We start from the raw sequence: 25,389 nt of genomic DNA, 5'->3' as shown, positions 1-25,389 counted from the left end.
ATCACAGAGTTTGATTCCCATCTCCACACACTGTATCTCTGTTAAGCTGTGGAGCAGTGCTTGGTGTGTTGATCCCCTTAATCTAATTAGGTACATGGGAGAGGACAGGAGGAGGCGGAGATGTGGGCCTGATTAACAGACTGTGGAGTAAGAAGAGATGAGACGTGGGGAAAAGGCTGATCAAAACATTCTGGCCTCAGTTTTAGTCCAATTCAGCATTCCAAAGCTGATTTGATCAAACGCCTTTACAGCGTCAAAGCTTTCTGCTACCTGGTGATTAACTGTTTGAGGCTGTGTTTCAGAGTTTGGTTAAGACAGACTTACCTCAGCTCATCAGACATTAAAGGCTTCCTATTGGTACAGAGCTGAAGTGAGGTTTTTTTTTTTTTTTTGGGGGGGGGGGGGGGGGATACCAGACTTATTACAACAGAATGTTCCCTAACATCATTGTTGGGGAAACTTCAAATTTAGCTTGACAAGAGGTGAAATTATAGTTTTGTATGCTGTTGTTGGCACCTAGCTTAGTTTTAGTGGAGGAAGACAGTAAAAATGTGAAAAAAGAGAAAACTATTGTAGCAATCTATACACAATCTAACCACTAGGTGGCACAATAATCTCACTTACCTTTTACTCACAGGATTCATTTATCCACCTTATTTATAACTAAAGAGTTATGTTTGACTTGAAAGTGCGAGTTTTCAGGTGTCAGCTATACAAAAAAGAGGTTCGTTTTGCTGCTTTTTTATTCAAACGGTGTTTGTTAACATATTATTTACATTTCTTAGAGTCAAAAACACACTGGTTTGTAATGCAAAATAGTTTTAACGTTAACTGCACTTTGTTGTTCTTGTTATTTACCTATAGCGGCTAAAACAGCAACGAATGACCTTCTGATTCAGTTTTCAACCGCAACCCCACTATTTTTGTCCAGCAGGGGGATCATAATCCAACAAAACCACTGGACCATGAAACAAAGAGGACCTTGCAAGCACCATGATCTCTCCTCTACCTCCCTATCTTCATCTAGCTCCAGTGGTTTCCATGGTGACAACTCTTGGACTTGCCTGCCAGTGATCCTTTTTGACCCCTAAGGGTAACCTTTGGCCTAAGGGGTCATGGCCAGGGTCAAAAGGTCAGGAGTGGCCAGAGGGCGATGAATGCACTTCTGTGATTGGCTCTTTTACCAGCCCACATATTTTCATTTTTAGGCTTACCCTCAGTTCTGCAGATGAACCAACTAGAAGACTATACACAGACGCGTTGCAAAAATCTCAATCCACCATTGTGAGCATTTGATTACTCACAATGTGTAGCGGATGAATGCATCGGAACACTCTTGTGAAAACAGAAACCGTAGCATCGATCATATTCCCTCTGCGTGAATGTGTGGGTGAGTGTTTTTATGAAACTTCTTGTTAAGAGCTACGGTATCTGCTTTGCATCACCAACTGGCCTATTCATTTCTTTCACACCTTTTTCTTTATCAGTTGAAGAGAAATGACAATGAAGTGCTTTTAAAGATGGTAATGCATCTCCTTCCTTAGCCTCACACTGAAAGGAATTCATTTTAAGTCGGCGTGCATAATGGCATGAACTAAATTGCCGAAACATAATGTAAAACCTGGCAGTCACATGACTATAGCCATCCACAGTCCCGTAATTCATCCTTCGGATGATGGGTCGTCAATATTGATTCATGAGCGTAATGGTCATGGACTGATAGAAGGGTAGGATGGGGGAAGATGAGTTAAGAGAAGATGGAGAGAAAGAGATAGAGGAGGATAAAGGGGGTGCAGAGGTGAAGGTGGATGCCATCCGGAGGAGGAAAAGGATGATGTATCCCTAACAAAGACACCAGGTTCCTGGGAGATGGTTAGTATTTAATGCAGGTATCTGCTGTTAATACAGTTATTAAAGAATATTCTGAATTATTTTGCATTACAGTGTCCTTGTTGCACCTGTTACAGGTGTAAGTCATTATAAAAGCAATGACAGTGCAAGGCAGCAGTGCAATTTACATGTTGTGCTTTAATTAGTATTGCTTAGTATTACTTGCTCTTTTTTAAAAATTTAGTACTGTTAGATATGATCTGAACACACCTTTGAGGTACAGTAAATAATGATAGATAAGTTCAACATTTCATAACACCATCTACACATTTTAGGTGAAAGATAAACAAACAACAGCTGAATCTATATATTTACTTGAATAACAGTTGATTTAGAATTTATAACAAAACATTTTTACAGATTACATTTTTGCACAGTTGTGCAATTATTTATACTTTAAAACTGAACTTCATATTTATATCATGTTTTATGAAAATTGGTGAATAAGGTGCATTTCTATTGCATGCTAAAAGGCCTTGAAAGAGCTTTAACTTGACCAACATTTCTACATTTTCATTACCATAGGTCAAATATATATTCAAAGGAAGCATCCCTCATATACAGGTTAACAACCTCAGGTCAACCCACTGCTATTACATAAGATCTCTGAAGGACTCTTAAAAGGTATTTTAATAGGAGCACTAACCCTAAGCTCCTGACCCCACTTACAGACACCAGTGACACTACCTTCCTCCTCTTCATCATTCTCTCCATCTAATTAAAACGGCTGTTTATTGCTATTGTTATTAGGTGGTTGTCTGTTACCCCAGTTTCTGTTGGTTAATTTTTGATTGTTTTTATGTATTCTTTTAAACAATTAATACACATATTTTTCTTACAAAGGATGCATAGCTTTCCCAAACAAAGTTTTAATAATAATAAGTAAAATACCCAACATAGTAATATCAGCATTATTTTTCAATGCAGAAGTAAGCTATTTTTTATTTACATAAAAACAATATTATAGCAAATCAAAATATCGTGCTGCTTTCATACGGGTAAAGTAACTGGGAAAATGACACCAGAGGACTCGCACATTCAAGTTAACAAACAACTGTGCCGTTAAAAATAAGGTGCTTGTGAACAGCCTGAAGAGGTAACCATAGCAACAGTTCACCGTTACGATAAGTATGAAATAAGAAACAATAAAAAACTTGATTATACTTTTAAATATATCGCATATATCGCATACCGGCAAGCCTGTGAAGAGCTGGCTTTGTGCAGTAGGAGAAAACACAGTTAGTGACACCATTACGATTGACAGAGGTTAAGAGATGTCAAGACTCTTGTAGAGGAAATGAGGACTCTCCAACACTAGGACTAACACCCTACAGGACCTCTTGGCTGATTAGCTGCAGTGCCCTCAACTAAAGAGGCTCATGCAATCACACACACATTCAACACAATACGACATGTCGTGGCACACAAGAGCCCTTTTCTCGAGACGTTTGCAATATGATGCTGTGACACCTCTGCTTCTTGTTCTTCCTCACTCTTTCGAGAAAGCTGTGACCGTAACAGCCAATGCTCACTCTCTCACATGAGCAAGCAATACCACGGGGTGTTCAGCTGAAGGTATGGATCTCATACACTATTACTAGAGGTGTGAGGAGCCCGGTGGTCTCTCATAGAAAGGTCTGATGCTACAGAAATGGATTTCTCACACTTCAGATAAGTGGACAACAAGGTGTCAGCTCATGTACAGCTGTGTCTTACATTGTATGATTGACGCTATATGCTTTCATCTAGCAGTTTTCTAAAATACATATATTCTAAAACATATATAGTAAAAATAAGTCAATTTCTTTAAAGAATGTGGTTTTTCGAGGTGATGACAAAAACACATTGAAAGCTTTGGAAACTCTTAAAACGATACAAGGAATCAAAGTATCAAATATTATTGGAGATTATGTGGCCTTTAGGGACCCATGTAGCCAATTATTCTAAAAGGTCAACATCCATGGCCTTCTAGGTCAGTAGCTGGAGCCCAAGACATTTTAATATACTGAGATATTGGCACCTTCATCTTTTAGCAGGCATTTCAGCAAAGCTATACTGGCTACGTCCTGGACGCTTATTTGAAGAAACCCCCTTCCTCAACCTGAGACTAATGACTGGGTAAGTACCAACCACGGAGGAGTGTAAAGCTTGCAAACAAAACTTTCATATCTATGTCTCCAGGATTTTTGATTCAATGTTTTAATCGATGAGTCCCGCAGGCCAAAACAAAAAGGGAGTGAGATTAAAGACCTGCGAAAGTAGACCCGCAATATTTATCAATCCTTCTTCCTCTGGGCTGTGATGTAGAAAATGCGAGGATGCAGGGAATGGTTGACAGTGATAAAGAGAGGAAGGAACAGATAGGGTTGTTGGGGTGTGGATGACGGTTCTCCACACCTTCGCTCGGTTCCTTCGCTTTCCCTCTCTCGAAAATGTTTTTATTAGCCCTGTTAGGTTGCAATTTGCCTAACTGCAAATACACATAGCAGGCTTAATTAAGAATTTTTGACCAGGGAGACTGTCAAGTCCGGAAACATTAAGGAGATGAAACCAGGTGTCATAAAGATAGATGGACACAAAAATGGAAGGATGAGGGACAAGGAGAACAGAAAGAAGGGAGGGGGAGGAGTGCTTGTGGAGTACAACAACGAGGTATTCTTCTGTTGCTCTGGGCGTCCAATTGAGATGGGGAGGAAAACATGGGGACAAACGATTTTTTATGCATTAACAGCCTGGTGGTGGAGAGCAATAACAAGGACGAGATCGCTGCTAAAATGTTTGACATCCTGTGCAGAGATCAATGCAAGTCCAGCTTCACGCATTAACACGCCATACACACGTATCACCACACATCCGCCTGCGATACCGGCCCAGATAACATAGCCTGCACCCCAAACACTGCAAAGTGCAGGCCAATGGGCCTCAAGGACAGATCAACTGGAACTCCCCATCAAATGCGGAGATAAAAGTGTGATAATGGTTGTGATTCTATATTTTATGTGTTTATGTTTTTGTAGAGTTAATTGGTGAGGTGGACACATTTCCTACAATGAGGTAGACTCAAAAATACTTAAAAGGATATTTTACACAAAAATGAATATTGTCTCTTCATTTACTCACCCTTGTGTTGTTCAAAGCCTGTATGAATTTCTTTCTTATGTGGAAAACAAAAGATGTTAAGAACTGTTTTTGTCCATAAAAAAAAAGAAAGACAGTGGGGTCCAAAACAACATTGGACCCCACTGCCCATATTGTAAAAAAAAATAAAAATTACCAAGGCATTTTTCAGAATAACTTCTTTTATGTTACACTTAACAAAGTAAATCATACAAGTTGAAAATGACATGAGGGTTAGTGAATGAATTTTCATTTTTGGATGAATTGGTCCTTTTTAATGGTCTAGAAAGAAGAATGAAGAAATAAACAGAGCAATTTCAAGAGGGTCCTCGCACTATTGGTGCTCGGGCCCCAAATCAGATATTCAAGTTTTGAATTTTAGTGCAAAAATGATTTCATATTGGTAGACTTTGACATAGTGCCCCAACAGACTCTGATTAAAGTTCACATAATGTGTTTTGGCTACACGGTTTTAGGAGATGAACTACGCCCCGTGAGTCAGCCAATCCCACAATGCATCAGAACTGTTTCAAAACAGGCAAGTGTGAGGAGACAAACAAGATCACCTGCTTCCAGTAGAAGCATTCATCTTCTAAACAGAAGATTTCAAAAACCTGCATTTCACAGTCAGCCCCCACTACTTCTCTCTTTCTTCCTCGTTCGCTTTCTCTCAATTTCCCCCAACTCCATCCAATGAAAATCAATAACCTATTGATCAGTTCCCTCCATTTCCATTATGCCCCGATGACAAAAGAGCCTGCGATTGTTGCTGAAAAATTATATGCTTTTCATCTATTTTGCAAATGACTAACTTGCAGAATTCATAGTGTACTTGAATGGGATTGTCTGGTAAAAGTTAAGCACATGTCAGATCACTCCAAGGAATTGAGGACGTGTTGAGGAGCAAAGCTGATGAAGATGACTGTGTGGTGTCTGGCGATTCAAGGATTTTATTAAAAATGGAAAAAACACAGAATTTTAACCCGCTTTTCTGCTTTACTGTTAGCACCCCCCTTCCTTACCCCCATAAAACACATCCAAAGACTCACTCACTCACACACAGCACAGACAATGCTACAGGCAAAATCAATATTTCGAGAAAGAAAGGGAATATTTTTAGCCGTGTTTGATACAAAATGTTTGGATAAATCATGACTGTGGTAAACGAAGGGAATCTGAAGTGGAAAAAATAAAGGATGCAAAACAAAGAGACAGAGAGCATCTAGAAGATCCCTAGAATAGAAACTGGAGATTTCAGCTGGTCAGCTTTGAGGGTCAGTGGGACATTATGCAGGGCGCAGCTCTATTATACACAGTATGTACTGTAGATGTACAGACCTTAGTCGGGGTAGACAGGCTATATAAATTGATGCCAACAAGAACCAAGCAAAAAAAAAATGTTGAAAATATTTCTTTATATTTAGTAAAGCTATTAAATAGGCCAGGAATAGAAATGATTGGGGTCTAGGAGCAAGATTGAGAATTTATATTTATGAATTTATTAAACTTAAGTATAACACACAAGGATGACACACAGTATATGTATAGGCCTGTGTTCTTTTTGGAGCATGAAACTTTTGGACCCCATTGACTTACAACGTATAGGCAAAACTAAAACATTCTTTAAATATCTTCTTTGATGTTCTGAAAAAGAATGAAAACCATGGATGGAACTACACGAGGGTGTGCGATGACATTTTTATTCGGTGTGAATTATCCAAAAAAAGTTTCAGGCAGATATCGGACTTTAATAATAACAAGAAAAACACAATTTCTAACAGCTTTTTCTTTCACGTAACACTTCAAAACCGCACCAGGTATAATCTCTACTTTTTGTTTTTCAAATTTGCATTTGGACTAATATTGTATGTCTTTAGGCTATACACTTTCCTACATGTTTTCTTATCATTTGCAGGTAGGCTTACAGCTTGTGTCGAGGAAGAGTATTTTGTGCGCCAAGTCCATACAACTCCCTTCCCAATGCCAATTTGATTGACTCCTTCCAACGTTGAGTTCTGTCAATCAGCGCTCAGTACACCTACTATTGGCTAAAGAGGTCCGTTGATCCAATGACACCTGCTGTGATTGGACAAATAAATGAAAGGGGTGAGGACATTGATTTATCTGTGGTATTAGGAGATCAATTAATCCCCATTGTGTGTGCCAGCACAGATAGAAACCAGTGTCTTATTGCTTATGGCTTGTTTCTGCATGGCGAAGATAAGGATCCGCCATCGCTTTCCAACTCAAACTCAACTCATGCAAACCGCTTCGATCTGATAGATGTAGAGAGAGAAAAGCAATAAGAAAGAAAGAAAGAAAGAAAGAAAGAAAGAAAGAAAGAAAGAAAGAACGGACAACGGTTGGGGGTGGACGGTGCTGATTTCTACTTTTCAGTTTAAATAAAGATTGGCGCTGGATAAGGGCCATTAATGGAGGAATCAGACAGGCCCTGCTATGTAGGACAAGAGCTGACTGCAGGGAGGTGAGTGGAAGGATCAATACACAGTCGATACACTCAACACTGCTCTGTGCAGACACACTGCGGGTGTGAGCGCGTGCGCGTGTGGGCTTGCAGTGGCTGGGTGGAGGGAGCATATGTTCGGATCTGTCCAATCGGGCTGTGAATTGTGAATCAAGTCAGTTGAGACCTATTCGAGGCAGGTGGACGGACAGTTTTGAGGTCAGTCAGAAAATGGAGGCGGTAAATGTTTTACCGGCGGCAGGTAACGGAGTTAACGGAGACATGTAGGTCTACAGAACGATGAGCTTAGAGATTGCAGTATGATTTTGGCCGCAATTGCTTTCTCCCCCTCTCTTTCTCTGGGTCACTCTCTCCTTTCCCCCCTCACTCTCACCGGAATTGATCGAGTATGCCTTTTCAATCCATCTCTTCTTCGCCTGTCGCCTAGCAACCGGTGCTTTCTCGGCTGTGGAGGCTGGGAATGTTTTCTTCCTCTCTATTTCTCTCCCAGTCTAAAGCCTTGTATTGAAAGCTGAAGGTGCGCGCGTACACACACGTACACAGATATCGATGACTGTAAACTCACTGCTCTACCAGGAGTTATTACATGCTATAAATGAAAACAATTTGCAATACAGTATGTTGACTTTGCATAACAGTTTATGCTGAATAGGATTCATTTAAGACCACAAAACTATATGCATGCTCTTTTTGTTCACATATACGTCTTTTTACGATCCAAAATTCAGTTTGGCTGTTTATTTTTAAATTATGAAATAGTTCAAGCAAGCTTGTTCCAAAGTTACCTAAATTTCTAACACAGACAGGTGCGTGAAGACTGCAAAATCTATTTTAAAATCTTAAGTGCAGGCAACATGTGAAATAATAATAAACAATCAATACTAAAACAATTCCAATCACAGTTATCAGTAAGGTTTCAATGAATTGAACTATTATGATCGATTACTGATGATATAAAAATAATCATTTCAGAATTATTAATTCTGGTTGAAGAGTTTGTCGTTACTACTGCAATGTAAAGGATACTAAAATAGGCATAGTAAGGTGAAAAGCAGTGAGCTGAGGTGTCTGACACAATTACGTGGTGATGTGAATTGTCGACATTTACTCAGTATGAGCTACAACCGTCCATGAAATCAGATAAATTGCTCTTGAAGAAGAATGAGGTTTTGAGGTTTATTATATCGTCTGACTTGTTTTCGAGGTACCTTTTTGCTTTTTTTTGATTAGCAGTGTCAACGTTTGGCGTAATTTTTCATTGTGCAGGGTAGTCCGATAGACTTCTATAGAACTCAACAGTGTTGAAATTTGACGTCTTGGGTCAGCACACCGCAACCCGTTGTCTGCCTTGTATGGGTGGAGACTACAATAAATAAAAAATAAAAAGGAATAGGCTACAAAAAAGGATCTATGCCAGGGCGAGCAAATGGCGGCCCCCAGATCATTTTTATCTGGCCCTCCAACTGGTTTTTGATGTTTAAAAACCCTCTCAATCTGATATCAAAGTGCCCCTCTGCGCAAAGGTTTAGCGCGTTCATCAGCGGTGAGTTTAACAACACTCAACTGCAGGTAAAACGGCATTCAGAGGTGAGTTTGACCAAAGCAACGCTCAACTGCAGGTAAAAGCATTAAAATGTGAGTTTAACAACGCTCCAAGGCGCGTGCAAGTAAGCAGTTTAAGCGTTTTATTACAACCCATTCTCACTCCTAAAGCGCCAAAAACTGACGCCTCTAGCGTCACTATGAAGACGCCAAAGGCGCCCCTCGGCGTCGCTATGTCGACGCACTAGGACCTACATTGCTTTAAGTGGGAAACTTTTGGCGTCAGTACTCAGACGCGAAGGGCATGAGATGTTTATCGCTATGAAATCACGTTCAAGAAGTCTCATTCAGCGCACATCGCGATATTTGCCATCAGTTTGCATGTGCCACAGGTTGGGTGAGTAGTCGTAAATACGCTGATTTAATGCCTGTTATAAAATGTATTCCGTCTTCTTTATTAATCAGAATAGCGCTGTATGTTTTTCCTCGCTGTATTATATCGGTCATCCGAGGCTGTCTTTTAGTTTCATTGCGTTTAACTAAATGAAGACAGCTGCTAACTAGAGTGATTAAACTCTATCTGTCACGTGACGTGCCATAGACCTTCGATCCGTTTTATATTCATATCAGGTTCAAAGATGTAAGTTGTATTTGTAGTAAAATCATGGTAACCACGACACGTACAATAGTAACAAATGAAATTTGAAGTTAAAACCCAGGAACGGGACATTTACCATGTTTTTACCACAGTAACTGTAGTTTTACTATGGTTATAGTAATAGCACAATAATCACCAAACTAACTATGGTTGTACAACTGTAATGGTAGTGTTTTGATGTGCTTTTATATGACAGATATCACAGTAATCACATTTACTGCACCATGTTTTAATACCTTTTTATGTAAATAAAAAAAAGTAAATAAATAAAGGACACATATTTTTTCCCATCTTGCAGTTTATTCATATCAGTTTATATCTTAAATATTTATATTTAAAATTCTGTTATCTTACACATTTTTTTTTAAATTTTTTAGTTCATTTTTTTGATTTTAAGACATGAAGGAAGCAGTCAGCCCAGTCGTGTTTGTGGAGAGGTATTCCTTCAGAAATGGAGAAGACAGAAAGCTGCGGAGGCAGACATTTGCAGCAGTAAGTCTGTGTTAGTTTTACCTTTTTATCAAACTGCTGTTATAATTTGCACAGCATTTGTTGTTTCTTAAACTTTTGCACTGTCCAAATACCCACACTTGCCATCTTTGCACTTGACCACTTGATTACTTATCTGACATATTTCCTGTATTTGGCCCAAGTGTTCGAGTGAGCATGAAGACCACAAGTGTGTGTCGAACTTTTCATGACCTGATGGCAGTGTTTTCCCAATCCTGGTCCTGGAGAACCCCAACACTGCATGGTTTTGGTGTCTCTCTTGTCTGACACACACTTTTGAGGTCTTGGAGTCTTCACTGATGAGCTGATGAGTTGAATCAGGTGTGTTTGAATAGGAAGACATCTCAAATGTGCAGTATTGGGTGTTCTCCCGGACCAGCATTGGGAACCATTGCCTTATGGGACACACTTAAGTGTTTACAGAGATTTTTTTTATTTTTTTAGTTTCAACTTTGCATTTTAAAATAAACTTCTAAATGTCTTTTCAATAGTTCCTATTAAAGATGACAATTTAATTTGTGGTGCTTCTAATTAAGTGATAAAAAAGCAATTGCAAATGATGTACAAAATAAATATACTTTTCTGTGCACCAAGAAACCGTGCAACACTTTGTTTTTTACTACCAAATTATTTTCAATATCTAATTATTATTATTATTTATTAATATTTCACATACATTGGAAAGGTTTCCGTGACCCCTCGTGAGATCTCTGCAAAAAGTCTCACAATTTATTCCAAAGCATGATGGGATACACTAAGCCTGGTATAGCGTTTCGGAGCAGTATTGGAGATAGTGTGGGTTAAGTGCACTGCGCTTTGGCATTATTAAGACTTGTGCACACACTGTCACGTACACACACGCTCTCAAGTGGCCAAGACCGCAAGTGTGGGTATTTGGACAGGGTAAAAGTATTAAAAATGCCCCATTAGTAAGAACTCTAAACATAGTCACACATCAAAGTCTTAATAATTCAGTAATTCAGTTTAACACTTGTATGATATTGTACAAGCCCCAGGACAATCTCATCTGACACTATCACAATATTGCTAAATCAGTTGCGCTCTTCTTGGAAAGCAGTCAAATGCCCCAAACAGTCAGAAAGTTTTTATTGTCCATTGGCTTCTTAATAAATTACCGGTACTTCAAATAAGCCCCATCAGTTTATGTTCCAACTATACATGATATCTCTCTGCACCTCGTCATTTATGTTTCCACAAGTGGAAATGCTAGTTTGATGTGTCACGTGATATATCAAATCTTTGATTAATTTGTCAGAACCAGATCAATTACACTACTGATAACAGTCCTGAAAGCATGTAATAATTTTTAAAAGAATTTCATATGAACTTGCTTTTAATAATGGATGCATTTAACATTTAATTATACAGCATCTTTGCAGAGGCTGCTTTCATGGTCTAAACCCCCCCCCCCCCACTGTAATGTATATAAGTTGCATGTAATGTAATAATATTTCCTTCCTTTCTGTCTTACAGGATTGCTTGCAGATAATGCTGTTCTTCTTTTTCAGGTCTACAACATCGAGCTCAACAGATCTTTTAAGAGCCAACCCTCACAAACCTTGCTCTCAGCGAATCTTGCCATGATCAGCCCTTTCCAGGTACATTTGTTTCGAATATTTTTGAATCAACATTTACTCATCAAATGCTCTAGTCTGAATCTTATTTTAAATGAATTTAATGATATGTTTAATGAGCAATATTAATTGCACACAGAGTAAGTAGAGATTATCTTGTTTTACAGAAGAGAAGATCAAGGAAATTATTTGTTCAGGATGAGGAATGAAGACGGCCATCTTGTGCCCAAACGAAGACAGAAAGCTGTCCACTGGTATGTGTGTATTGAAGCAATGCTGTGTTATGTGTTACAGCACCTTATGATGATCTCTCACATGACTGTTCATGTCAGCCTTGATTATTCTTTCTAATTTTTTTTTTTTTTTTTTTTTTTTTTTTATACAACTATTACAAATTATAGCATGTTAGCAAAGTGTGACTGGAACATTTTTAATCTTAAGTTTTTAAAAAACACCACCTGTTTTTCTTAAATAAAAGCATACAAGTTTTATAAAAGTGGTTTACATTATTTCATTGTTTTGTAAATGTTGTGTTATAAATTGTGGATTGATAGTTGATTGGTTTGAAGCCAGGCCTTACACTGCACAGACTAAAACACATTTGTGAGAGAAGTCATGAACTTTGGAGAAAGATTCCAGAGGAAAAAGACACATTTACTGCAACAAAAGATGAATTCTAGAGGCAAAAACTTCAGTCACATGCTAAGGGGTGTCTCAAGAGCAAGTCCTTTGCCTCTGTAACTTTTTTCTTAATTCTTGAATAATGAAATTGTTTATTGCAGTATTTTAACAATTTTACTTTGTACAGATGATCTCATCAGCCAAATGAGGGGTTTTGACCAAGTGATGGTCTTGAAAGGAATGAAAGAAGAGGATGTGGTAAATTGTCTTCAAAGAAAAAGCTTCTCAAAAGGTCTTAAAACAGCTTGAAGAATGGTATGTGTCCAGTACTTCAAGGGTCATAGTTGTTCACACTGCTAAAATCACACAGAACATTAAACTGTCTGACTGTCCATTAAACAACTTCATCTGAATTGTTTTTGTGTTTTTTGTTTTACTTTGACCAGGTCTGGGAACTGTCTGAAAATGGGATGTTAGGACTGAGAGATCCTCTGGCTGAGAAAAAGCTACACCAGATCAGTGCTGGATATCAACCACAAACTGTTTCCAGACACGAGAGAAGAAGATCATGATGGGGAAATGAAACCAGTTTAGATGTGATGATAAGGAATCATTATTTTCTGAAACAGTATCACATGTCTTATATGTATCACATGATCTGTATCACAGTTGCCTGGATGGGATTGTGTGACTTTTAAGGACATTTCATTACTCATCTGTGTGAACTGATTAATTTATGATATTAATGAATTTTTGATGATCCATTATTATTTTCCTTGAATCTTATTTGTCTTGATGCTACTTTATCAACTTTATAGTCTATGCTTCAATAAAATTAATATGATGAATATTGTGTATTGAAAATTCTTGGTAAATACATAATTTTACTAGGTGGTCTCATATGTGTTTAATTTTATACTTGGAAAAACTACGTTATTAATTACCGGAATTATTTTTTATTTAAGACATAAACATTTTTGATCAGATTAATGACATCTGGAACAACAATACACCAGAAAGTTATTATTGTATATATTTAGTAACAAATATGCCATTTTTTGGTGAAATAAAGGGAGTTACAAGATGAATTATTTTGCATTAAAAAGATGGTGCCATTTGCTTTATTGTTACAAACACTTGAGGGATAACTGAGAATGTAGCAGGAATAATCAACGTGGACCTTGTACTGCATTAAAACCAAGAGCATTCACATTACTGATGTCCAGCACCTGAGGAGCAAGATAAGGGGGTGAGGACGACATTTTTTACACTGATTTTTGCTAATTAGTTTTATATATATATATATATATATATATATATATATATATATATATATATATATATATATATATATATAGTATTCTTAGTACTGCATGAATTTGTCCTTGTGTAATAGTGAAGTAGCCTATCACAATGTGTATAAATTGTCCTTGATTACTGCTTAACAGCGGGGAATAGATAACGGCAAGTTGTTGCAGGTTCATCCATTATATTTATTGCTGTTTACTTCAAAAATAAAAAAAAAATCTATTATTTTTATTATTAAATAATTTCTTTCTAATTTTTCCATGTTTCATCAGATGGCCTCACAATGTCCTGTCAAAAGCTATACTAGCCATGATGTAAGAATAGAAAAGGGTGGACTATGAAAACTGTCAGATATAAATGTGACTCAGCTCAGTTTGTTGTCCATGATGAAGAGAATACATATATGTAGGTTTTACTGTCCTTCTACCCCCAGGGGCCCAGTAGCACCCCCCGGAAGAGCCAAAAACTGTACATTTCAAATGGCTGTAAATCAGAGTCCAATTAACGAATCAAAGAGAAAATAGGCAGGATTACTACTTATGCTATGCTGATAAAATAATGTTGGGCACAGTTTGCAGAAATAAATGGAAAGGTGTCATAAAGGCGTTTTAAATATTGCTCACTGTAAAATACCAAATTTCACTCTGTCTTTCAATTATATCATAGAGGTTTACGCAATGAAAATATTTAGATATCCAGTTTTCCATGAAATATATTATTTATTTCATTTCGTTAATAATAAGTTTTAAACTACATTACCCACAAGCCTCTGTCGTTCTATCTATGGAAAGGGAAAACTTGGCGCTTTTCTTTGTAGTTCATTGAAGTTATGCTTAGGGTTAGGGTTAGGATCTCGCTAAAGAGGTAATTTTTCTCAACATAGCAACCCTTAATTGTTGACTTGATCTATTACTAATGTGATAATAGCAGCAAAACATACTTTTGTAACATGATGCGCTGTTTAATATGGGTTAAAAGATAGTCCAACCACAGACAGTCGTGCGGTGACAAGAGAAATTCACAGCCAATGATATCAAAGCTGAACAGCGGCGTCACACTTCCTTAACCATTTATGGTCATTTATAACAAATGTCTTCCGTTTTTCGGCTGAAGGGATAGATTGGTTAACAATCAATCAAATTTGCTACCTATTAGATTGTGTTTTATTAACGTCTACACCTTCCTCCAACAATAATGCAAATGCTCTAATTATTGTTGTTCAGCTTGACAAAAATTGGCCAATATTGATGTGCACATGCCCAGCATTCGCAGTTGGATCCCATCTAACCGATTCCTCTCGTTAAATATCATTTTTTTTTTTTGTGTCCAAAGACAAGTGCATTAACTAATCAAAATGATGAGCTTCTAACATTTACATTGTATGTTACGTTGTGTTTTAAAGTTATAAAATTATTCACTTTTGTGTTTCTGTGATTTGCCATGCTCTAACATTTGAACTCTAGCAATAAAAACAGAAAGAAAAAACTAATTCAAAGACAAAATGCCCAAATTACTGCACTGCATCCTCTGTCACCAAGCTCGTTTTTGCCACTATGAAGAATAAAAAGGCAGTTATGTTGTAAACGTTAACTATTTTCATTATGCAAATACTTTTATTAAAAAACAAAACAGTAAATACAGTATATACAGATACAGTCTTTCAGAGAACACTGGAAAAATCAATTTTCTTAAAAGTTAAATTGACCAAAAAGTGATACAACACACTGTTTCAAACTCAGAAAATAACACCATGAAGACATGCATGTCAAGTGTGCAATATTATCTATAAAACTCTATCAGCACAGCATCAAATAAACATTGATTGTCCGAACAATGGAAGAAAAATAAAGTGTTCAGGAAAACAAACACCTGCTACATAAAAATGCAGAAATATAAATCTGACAATAACATCATTCGCTTCATGACTGGAACTAGGGGATGGCTGTGCATGAATATGTCCTTTACTAAAACTCCTGATGAGAACTGATGCTTTTTTTATGATAAAAGCACCAGAAGTAAAGTTTACTGTATGAAGCTTGAAAAAGAGAACACAATGCTTTATCAATACGAAAATACTATTTTCAACTATTGTTTTCATCACTGGTTCTGTATACAGTATATGGGCTGCTGGAAGGTCAAAATGTATTCATTATAAGCTTATAATTAAAACAAAGTTGCATTTTCTGCAAAAATCAAACCACTGCAAAGTCTAAACACTGATCCAGGGACCATTTCTGTGTGTGTGGGGGATAAAGAGTTAAAGAGGTGAGTCCTTGTGCATGATGGAGTACAGCGTTATCTGCAAACAATCCTGTAAGACAGAAAGGAAGGAAATATTATTACATTACATGCAACTTTTTCTTTTAGACCATAAAAGCAGCCTCTGTAAAGATGCTGTATAATTAAATGTTAAATGCATCTATTATTAAAAGCAAGTCAGTAATAGCAAGCTACTATTCATACGAATTATTTTAAAAATGATTACATGCTTAAAGGACTGTTATCAGTAGTGTAATTGATCTGGTCACGGAAACCTTTCCAATGTATGTGAAATATTAATAATAATAATAATAATTAGATATTGAAAATAATTTGGTAGTAAAACAAAGTGTTGCACGGTTTCTTGGTGCACAGAAAAGTATATTTATTTTGTACATCATTTGCAATTGCTTTTTTATCACTTAATTAGAAGCACCACAAATTAAATTGTCATCTTTAATAGGAACTATTGAAAAGACATTTAGAAGTTTATTTTAAAATGCAAAGTTGAAACTAAAAAAATAATTTAAAAAAATCTCTGTAAACACTTAAATGTGTCCCATAAGGCAGTGGTTCCCAATCCTGGTCCTGGAGAACCCCAACACTGCACATTTGAGATGTCTCCCTATTCAAACACACCTGATTCAACTCATCAGCTCATCAGTGAAGACTCCAAGACCTCAAAAGTGTGTTTGTCAGATAAGAGAGACACCAAAACCATGCAGTGTTGGGGTTCTCCAGGACCAGGATTGGGAAACACTGCCATCAGGTCATGAAAAGTTCGACACACACTTGTGGTCTTCATGCTCACTCGAACACTTGGGCCAAATACAGGAAATATGTCAGATAAGTAATCAAGTGGTCAAGTGCAAAGATGGCAAGTGTGGGTATTTGGACAGTGCAAAAGTTTAAGAAACAACAAATGCTGTGCAAATTATAACAGCAGTTTGATAAAAAGGTAAAACTAACACAGACTTACTGCTGCAAATGTCTGCCTCCGCAGCTTTCTATCTTCTCCATTTCTGAAGGAATACCTCTCCACAAACACGACTGGGCTGACTGCTTCCTTCATGTCTTTTCAGCTAAAAAAAAATAACAGAATTTTAAATATAAATATTTAAGATATAAACTGATATGAATGAACTGCAAGATGGGAAAAAATATGTGTCCTTTATTTATTTACTTTTTTTTATTTACATAAAAAGGTATTAAAACATGGTGCAGTAAATGTGATTACTGTGATATCTGTCATATAAAAGCACATCAAAACACTACCATTACAGTTGTACAACCATAGTTAGTTTGGTGATTATTGTGCTATTACTATACCATAGTAAAACTACAGTTACTGTGGTAAAAACCATGGTAAATGTCCCGTTCCTGGGTTTTAACTTCAAATTTCATTTGTTACTATTGTACGTGTCGTGGTTACCATGATTTTACTACAAATACAACTTACATCTTTGAACCTGATATGAATATAAAACGGATCGAAGGTCTATGGCACGTCACGTGACAGATAGAGTTTAATCACTCTAGTTAGCAGCTGTCTTCATTTAGTTAAACGCAATGAAACTCAAAGACAGCCTCGGATGACCGATATAATACAGCGAGGAAACATACAGCGCTATTCTGATTAATAAAGAAGACGGAATACATTTTATAACAGGCATTAAATCAGCGTATTTACGACTACTCACCCAACCTGTGGCACATGTAAACTGATGGCAAATATCGCGATGTGCGCTGAATGAGACTTCTTGAACGTGATTTCATAGCGATAAACATCTCATGCCCTTCGCGTCTGAGTACTGACGCCAAAAGTTTCCCACTTAAAGCAATGTAGGTCCTAGTGCGTCGATATAGCGACGCCGAGGGGCGCCTTTGGCGTCTTCATAGTGACGCTAGAGGCGTCAGTTTTTGGCGCTTTAGGAGTGAGAATGGGTTGTAATAAAACGCTTAAACTGCTTACTTGCACGCGCCTTGGAGCGTTGTTAAACTCACATTTTAATGCTTTTACCTGCAGTTGAGCGTTGCTTTGGTCAAACTCACCTCTGAATGCCGTTTTACCTGCAGTTGAGTGTTGTTAAACTCACCGCTGATGAACGCGCTAAACCTTTGCGCAGAGGGCACTTTGATATCAGATTGAGAGGGTTTTTAAACATCAAAAACCAGTTGGAGGGCCAGATAAAAATGATCTGGGGGCCGCCATTTGCTCGCCCTGGCATAGATCCTTTTTTGTAGCCTATTCCTTTTTATTTTTATTTATTGTAGTCTCCACCCATACAAGGCAGACAACGGGTTTGCGGTGTGCTGACCCAAGACGTCAAATTTAAACACTGTTGAGTTCTATAGAACTCTATCGGACTACCCTGCACGTTGAAAAATGACGCCAAAGGTATACCCAGTGCGTTAAAAAGTGACGCCAGGGTCCCTTGACCATGCGTCAGACATTTGACGAGTAGGGAGTGAGACTGTGTTGTAATATAAAGCGCAAAAATAAAGACATATTGCATGACAAGCTATGATCTCCTGTTTTTCTTAATGCGTTTACAGACTTAGAGCAATGTAAACATCATATTCATTCGAAAAATAAGAGGTCAGATAAAAAAGGAAAGTATATGACCATCTGTGAAACAGCCTACAATAATCGATATGCTAATCGATCATATTTAAATGATGCTGGCTATCCGTAAGACTGAGCAGGCAGAGACATTTCTAGGTGTTTTAAAATGTGTATCATTCGGTGTGCAGCTATAGCCTACATTAAGAAAAAAATGAGATATTAGTTATGAAAATAATAGCCATAGCCTAGTGGAAAAAGAACAAGCGAAATAAAACAATAACAAAATAATAATAGCTTATGTCTGTTAATATGGAAAACACAAAGTGAGTGTAAATTGACCTAATTTATTTTGAATTTATAATAGAGAAGGGAAAAAAAACTATGGTAAAAGTCTAATAATATAGCCTACTAATAGTTATCTTATAATGAGCATTAGGCCTACAACAGTATTTGCGGCACTAAAACTCAGTAACAGCTAAACGTATGATAGCCTATAAATAATGTTTTTACAAATATTTATTATAGTTAACATTACTTCTTTAAATGATCACAAGCATATTAAAAGAAAGCACATTTCTAACATGAGATAAAATGCGGAATTAAGTTTAATAAACAACTAGTTTTAAATGCCGCGTTTGGCTAAAATTGAGCGTTTTCTGGTGGAAAGCTTTATATGGGTCCCTGAGATTTCTGCCATACCAATCGATCAGAATGCGGATATATCGATCAGAGAACAGAGCCATAGATCACATGCCCTCTTTCGCAGAGCATTTTCAAATACACAGGTCTCTAAATACACGGAACACACTGAAAATCCGGTTCCACACGCAGAGCAGGGCTCTGTCTGAGAAGATGATATTTCTATCATCACAAGAGAGACTTTAACCATTGAGTTTAATAACCATGTCGTGCGATTCGTGTACAATTCTTAACAAAAACACCTGTTTTGGTGCTTTGAAGATCACAGAAACCTATGAATTACCGACCAAAAATAACTTTAATATATCTAAACCACAGGAGCACATAAACAATAATTCTTCGTATAATTTTTTTCTACCTCGTGTAGAACCAATAGTTTTTTATTTGAACTAATGTATTCGATATATTCAGCATATATTCAATCGTGTCAAGAGATCTATAATATCTATATCGTATGCAAAAGTTGTTCAGTAATCTCTGAAACACAGAAATGATCGTTTTAAGAATAAATAAAACTACAAGAAAATATGACGTTCCAAAGAACTTGTTTATAATTTAAGTTGAAACGACAATGCAACAAAAAATATTGTGTCACAGAGTTGTACTTTTGTGCTGCACGTTTTAATTTAAGTATTAAGGTAATACAAGTGTCTGCTTAACAATGATTATATCAAAACAAAGTTTTAAGGTGGAATGATTTGAGGTATTACAGAGCCAAATCTTGAAGACTTTATTGTCCGATAAGAAAATACATTTTAAGTCTCACCTAACTCAATGCTGCAATGGTCAGTTTCAACAGGACTGCTTGAATTCTGCCAATAAACCGATTCAAGTAAATTTACTTTAGGGTGTGATCGATCAGCTAAGTAATACTACTAATGCAGTCAAGCAAATTTGAGTCTATCTTTGTCACACTTTGTGACAGAAACTGATCAAACCCATAGAAAGAATACCTAGATCTTTAAAGCACACTAAACAGATCCCATTTTATCAGTAGTACACACTTTTAAATGAACAGCTTCCCATCCGAAGGACAGGTTTGAAATGCAAAACTTAAGGAAATAAATTGATTAAATATATAATAATACATTTCAGTAAAAATATTTATTGAAAAAATAATAATAGTATAATAATAATAATAATAATAATAATAATAATAATAATAAATTAGATTCTTGATTATTGGAAGGCCTACTGCAATTTAAAATAAAATCACAATCATCTGTCATTATGGCCGATGAGTTTATTTCTGACAAAATTTTCTATCATAAATCTAATGTGTAAATGGCTATTTTACGATATAAAATGTACAGATGCATCATTATAATGCGAGCAGTGGACACACTTATTATTAAGCAATTGTGTTTGTAGACTCACATCCTTAGAAATGCAAAATAAAATATTGAGTCTCTATGGCTTTCCTAGTCTCTATTTGGATATCGACAGCTTTAATATTTCATATGTGAGCCACAGGGTACGTCTAGCTTATTTGAATATTCGAGCGAAAATTAAATCAGGGTCTGCTCTCTAATAATTTATGCAGCAAGTACAATGTTACATTATAGGCTCCTAGACATTATTCAGAGAATCAAAACACTGTTATTACAGAATAGTGCAAAACTTTATCCCCTGAAGAATTAAATTTCTGTTGGGTAGATTTTAAATATGCAGTATGAGCAACCTCTCAACCTACGCAGTCCCACACAAATAATTACAATTAGAAAAACAGTATAAAAATGTGTAACTTTAAAACAAAGGCAAATGTGTTTCTAGGTGCAGCATTTGCTCAAACCATTTTTAGCTTAAATAGTCCACTTCCTGAAATTTCACTGAAAATCTTTTTTTCTTCCTTATATTTATATAGAAAAAAGTTTGAATCAAATTATCAAAAGTATGTACAATCTCACTCACCATGTGTATGACACGTTTCTATCATAAAATCTGATAATCCATTGACATTCTTATCTAACTTTATTATTTAGACTATAGACTTTTTTATATTATGCTTACCTTTAGCTAATATAATAACTTGTAAATATATCGACAGGTAGGTAAAGGCACTGTATATGCTCTAATATACTGTGTCAGTATCATAAATGTAACGATATGCAGGAAACTTATCAGAAAACTGACTGTACGATGTTTTTATAGCAAACGCATCAGCTGTTACCGTTCATCTCTACATTAAACCGCATTCAATTATCCTGTCATAGCAGAGCATGATTTTGTAAATAGCAAGGAACAAATCAATGCAATAATCAATTGTGGTTGTGTCCAGATATATGAGCCAGAAATATCTGAACCCTTTTTGTCGTGCAGGCCTATGCACGGGCGCCACATAACATTATCGTATCACTGACCCTTGAGTTCATTTAGATGTTTGGAATTAATATAGCCTCCAAAAATAGCCTGCAATGAACATTGGAATTACGGATTGCATATTGTCAAATACCAACTTGTTACTTCACAGCTGCTTAAAATCACATTTTAAGTGTATGAGAATAGAACTAGTGATGGCACCGTGAGTAAAAGGCTGCAGCATTTGTGAGCGGCCAAATTTATTTTCAATAAAACTGAATGCAAGGATCAATAAGAAAACAGCAGCCTATCTGGATATTTTCAATGAAGCTAAATGATGAATTTAAGCTAAGTTAAACTAATGAAGGTCGTTTATTTAGTTGTTTTGGGTCTATTATATACACATATATAACTATTTTGATGTTCCTTATCCAGCGATTAAGTTCAATGAAATTCGACTGAAAAGAAAATGGTCTTTTCGTTATAGTCTATGTTTTTCTTCCGTTTTATTTATTGACGCCAATAAATATGGTCAAATAAATGAGTGAGGCTATGATAGTCAATGACAATAGGGATTCTCCCTTTGCGAGTCCATTCTTAAAGAAAATAAATATATTACATTTATTGCCCATTCCATTCTGAATGATCAATTTATTGATCTACGACTGAGTGCATTAATAACAGGCCTAAACCGGAAGTGATCATCGGGGAAAAAAACAATAACAACTAAGCATTATCGTATCCATTTCATCAAATTAATCTGAGCAGTGTTAACTATTATCTCGAAAAGAAGAAAAGTTTGAATATATAGGCTGTATATTTTTAAAATCCCACGACTTTTGCAGTAACCATATACAGTGTTTTTATAAACAAAACAGGCCTACTAATATTTCATTGGCTGAAAAGACATAGATGCTCAAGTCTAGTGAAAAGCTTGGCCTGTATGTAAATGGAACAACTAAGTAAAGAAAGGAATGCGATACATTTGCATGTTGTCCTCATCCATGCAGCATCATGGAAACAGAAATATCTCCTTGAAACTTGTCTAATGAAAGTGTATTCAGCCTAAAACTTGAGTGAACATGAAATTTGACCTTTTCTTCTTTTTTTGCATCACTTTCTTTGTTTTAATAAGTTTACTTTTTTCTGCTATTCAAGGCGCCGATAATTAAATCACATAGGCTACGTTTCTGCCACAACATAAAGCCTTGTAAAACTGCAAATATTTGTTCAGATAATTAAATTTGTTAAACTTACAAACGTTTAACACATATATGATATGATTAACCATGTGATCTCATGTCGTTCAAAAGGAATTTGACTATCTTATCTACTTTGTGTTTGGGAAATCCATTAATATTTAACCATTAAGATGTCGCGCGCTGGCGCCAAGTTAAGCAACTTTATCAGGAAAACCGATGAATCATGCCCATAAAGGAATCCCCAATAATTCACAACACTGCTAGTGTCAAAGTGTGCAGGTGTCGCCCCATATAAGTAAAAAACTCGAATTCGGTCTCTAATTTAACAACAGCAGATGGACGAATTGTGAGAAGTGAATCATCAATATTAGAAGTCTCTCGTCTGTACAACAGACATGGTAACGTCAGCCCTAGTCTGAAGCAGAGTGAGTGTACACCGTTTAAAAAGGCTTTTACATCTTGATGAAGTTTCACTAGGATATTTTTATTCTTTAGGTCTTTACAAAACAACTATAGCCTGGCGCTTTAAACACACCAGAAACCAATAGGCTGAAGAACTTGTATAATTATTTTTTTTTAGCTACAAAATTACCTCAAGATCCATACATAACCATTTTTTTCTGAATAGAAAAAAAGGCTCTTTGCTGAACCTATAGGAATCACCGAAGAACCTTTATTTTGTGCGGTGCGCGCACCCGTGCACACAGGCACAGCACATCTTAATATATTTGCGCGGTCACGAGGCAAACACTCTCACTCGGTCAGCTTCGACTGTCAGTAGTAAGACGCGCGCAACGGCGATAGATACAAGCGTTTAGACACCAGGCGTACGTACATGTGCGTGGTGAAATGCTGGATTGACTAACACTGAAGATCTCGGGGATCAATGGCGCGCGGCTTTGAGATCGTTTAAAATTTATTGGAAGGGAGAGTGTGAGAGAGAAAGGAAAGAAAGAGAGAGAGAGAGGAAAAACAGTGTATTTCAACAATGGAGCTTACAATGGAAAACATTGGGAATCTGCACGGCGTGTCACACTCCCATCAAACGGGGGACTTGATGAACTCTCCACACGCGCGACAGTCAGCGACACATAGGAACTTGGTGTCATCGCACGGGAGGTCAGCGATGGTGTCCAGCATGGCCTCGATACTGGACGGGGCCGGGGAATATCGCACGGACCATTCGCTGTCCGGTCCTCTCCATCAAGCGATGACCATGTCGTGCGATTCGAGCATGAGTCTGAGCAGCACTTACACCACCCTGACGCCGCTGCAGCACCATTTGCCTCCCATATCCAACGTCTCAGAGAAATTTCACCACCACCCGCACCCTCACGCTCATCACCATCCCGCGCACCAGCGTCTCGCCACCGGGAACGTCAGCGGCAGCTTCACGCTGATGCGCGATGACCGGGGCCTCGCGTCCATGAGCAACCTATACGGCCACTACTCCAAAGACTTGTCCGGGATGGGACCACCTTTATCGCCTCTTTCCAACGGCCTTGGGTCTTTGCACAACTCTCAACAGACTCTGAGCGCGTACGGTCCGACTCACCTGGGGAACGATAAGATGATTTCCACGGGAGGCTTCGAGTCCCACGCTGCGATGCTCGGGCGGGGCGAGGAGCACCTGGCGCGGGGTTTAGGGGGCCATGGGGCGGGCATCATGTCTTCTCTCAACGGCATCAACCACCACCACCACAGTCACTCACACTCTCAGGCGAACGGGTCGGTGCTCTCGGAGCGGGATAGGCAGGCAGCAGGAGGCGGCGGACAAGGTAGTGGGGCAGGACAGGTAGAGGAGATCAACACTAAAGAGGTGGCTCAGCGAATAACGGCGGAGTTAAAGCGGTACAGCATCCCACAGGCCATCTTTGCCCAGAGGATCTTGTGTCGCTCTCAAGGTACTCTCTCGGACCTCCTGCGGAATCCCAAACCCTGGAGTAAACTCAAGTCAGGTCGGGAGACGTTCAGACGGATGTGGAAGTGGCTGCAGGAACCCGAGTTCCAGCGCATGTCGGCCCTAAGGCTTGCAGGTGAGTGAATGTCACTGAAGTTTCCTCGAGCAAAAGAAGAAATCAGTACAAGCATACAAATGTATTTATTTTACTCTTATCTCCTTCCATACTCTTCAATAATGTAATCAATACACTATAGTTGTACACTATAGTTGTTCTTTATTTTGTACAGTTCATCGAGAGGCATCTGTTCCTATTCAGAAAGACAATTATGATTTAAACGTTTAGAAAGCAGACAAACAAGCCGTGTAGGCTATCCTTAAATTAACTAAAATAAGTATTTTTAGGGACATCTAAAATTATTCCATTTGACTATATTTGTTGATAATATATTTGCTAAGCAAATATAGGTACATACTAAGTATTACTATCAAATTATTAGAGTGTTTTTTAAAACTGGAGGCAGGTGAAATCAGTTAGCCTGTGTAAATTATTTTTACTTAGCATACACCATCTGTGGCCTATTGCAGGTGTTTAGGTTTGTTGAAAGGCCTAATGTATCATTAAGTGACTTGCAGGTCAATACTGTTAAAGTAAAACTGATTTTTTTTTCAGAATATTTATTTCTAAATAATTTGATTAAATTGACTTCAAGTCAAGACACTAACAAAAAATTTTTTT

General features: G+C 37.3%; 1 protein-coding gene and 2 long non-coding RNA genes across 3 annotated transcripts; 2 read left to right on the top strand and 1 right to left on the bottom strand.

Moving 5' to 3' along the window:
• Positions 1–10,092: 10,092 nt before the first annotated feature.
• On the top strand, positions 10,093–13,258 carry LOC109066698. The gene is made up of 5 exons (XR_006155391.1): positions 10,093–10,184; positions 11,732–11,821; positions 11,965–12,051; positions 12,606–12,733; positions 12,865–13,258. It is a non-coding gene; the product is annotated as an uncharacterized LOC109066698 (long non-coding RNA).
• Positions 13,259–15,317: 2,059 nt separating this feature from the next.
• Positions 15,318–18,282, bottom strand: LOC109075633. The gene is made up of 3 exons (XR_002015231.2): positions 17,686–18,282; positions 16,965–17,067; positions 15,318–16,037 (listed from the first exon to the last, which is right to left on the bottom strand). It is a non-coding gene; the product is annotated as an uncharacterized LOC109075633 (long non-coding RNA).
• Positions 18,283–23,259: 4,977 nt separating this feature from the next.
• On the top strand, positions 23,260–24,997 carry LOC122138213 (hepatocyte nuclear factor 6-like). The gene has a single exon (XM_042729274.1). The coding sequence runs from the start codon at positions 23,739–23,741 to the stop codon at positions 24,792–24,794; it is 1,056 nt and encodes a 351-aa protein (XP_042585208.1). The 5' UTR covers positions 23,260–23,738; the 3' UTR covers positions 24,795–24,997.
• Positions 24,998–25,389: the final 392 nt, after the last annotated feature.

This window comes from Cyprinus carpio, chromosome B8 (genome assembly GCF_018340385.1).
Source record: "Cyprinus carpio isolate SPL01 chromosome B8, ASM1834038v1, whole genome shotgun sequence".
Classification (NCBI taxonomy): Eukaryota; Metazoa; Chordata; class Actinopteri; order Cypriniformes; family Cyprinidae; genus Cyprinus; species Cyprinus carpio.
The sequence above is the reverse complement of the archived record's forward strand: the minus strand, read 5'-3'. Positions and strand labels throughout refer to the sequence as shown.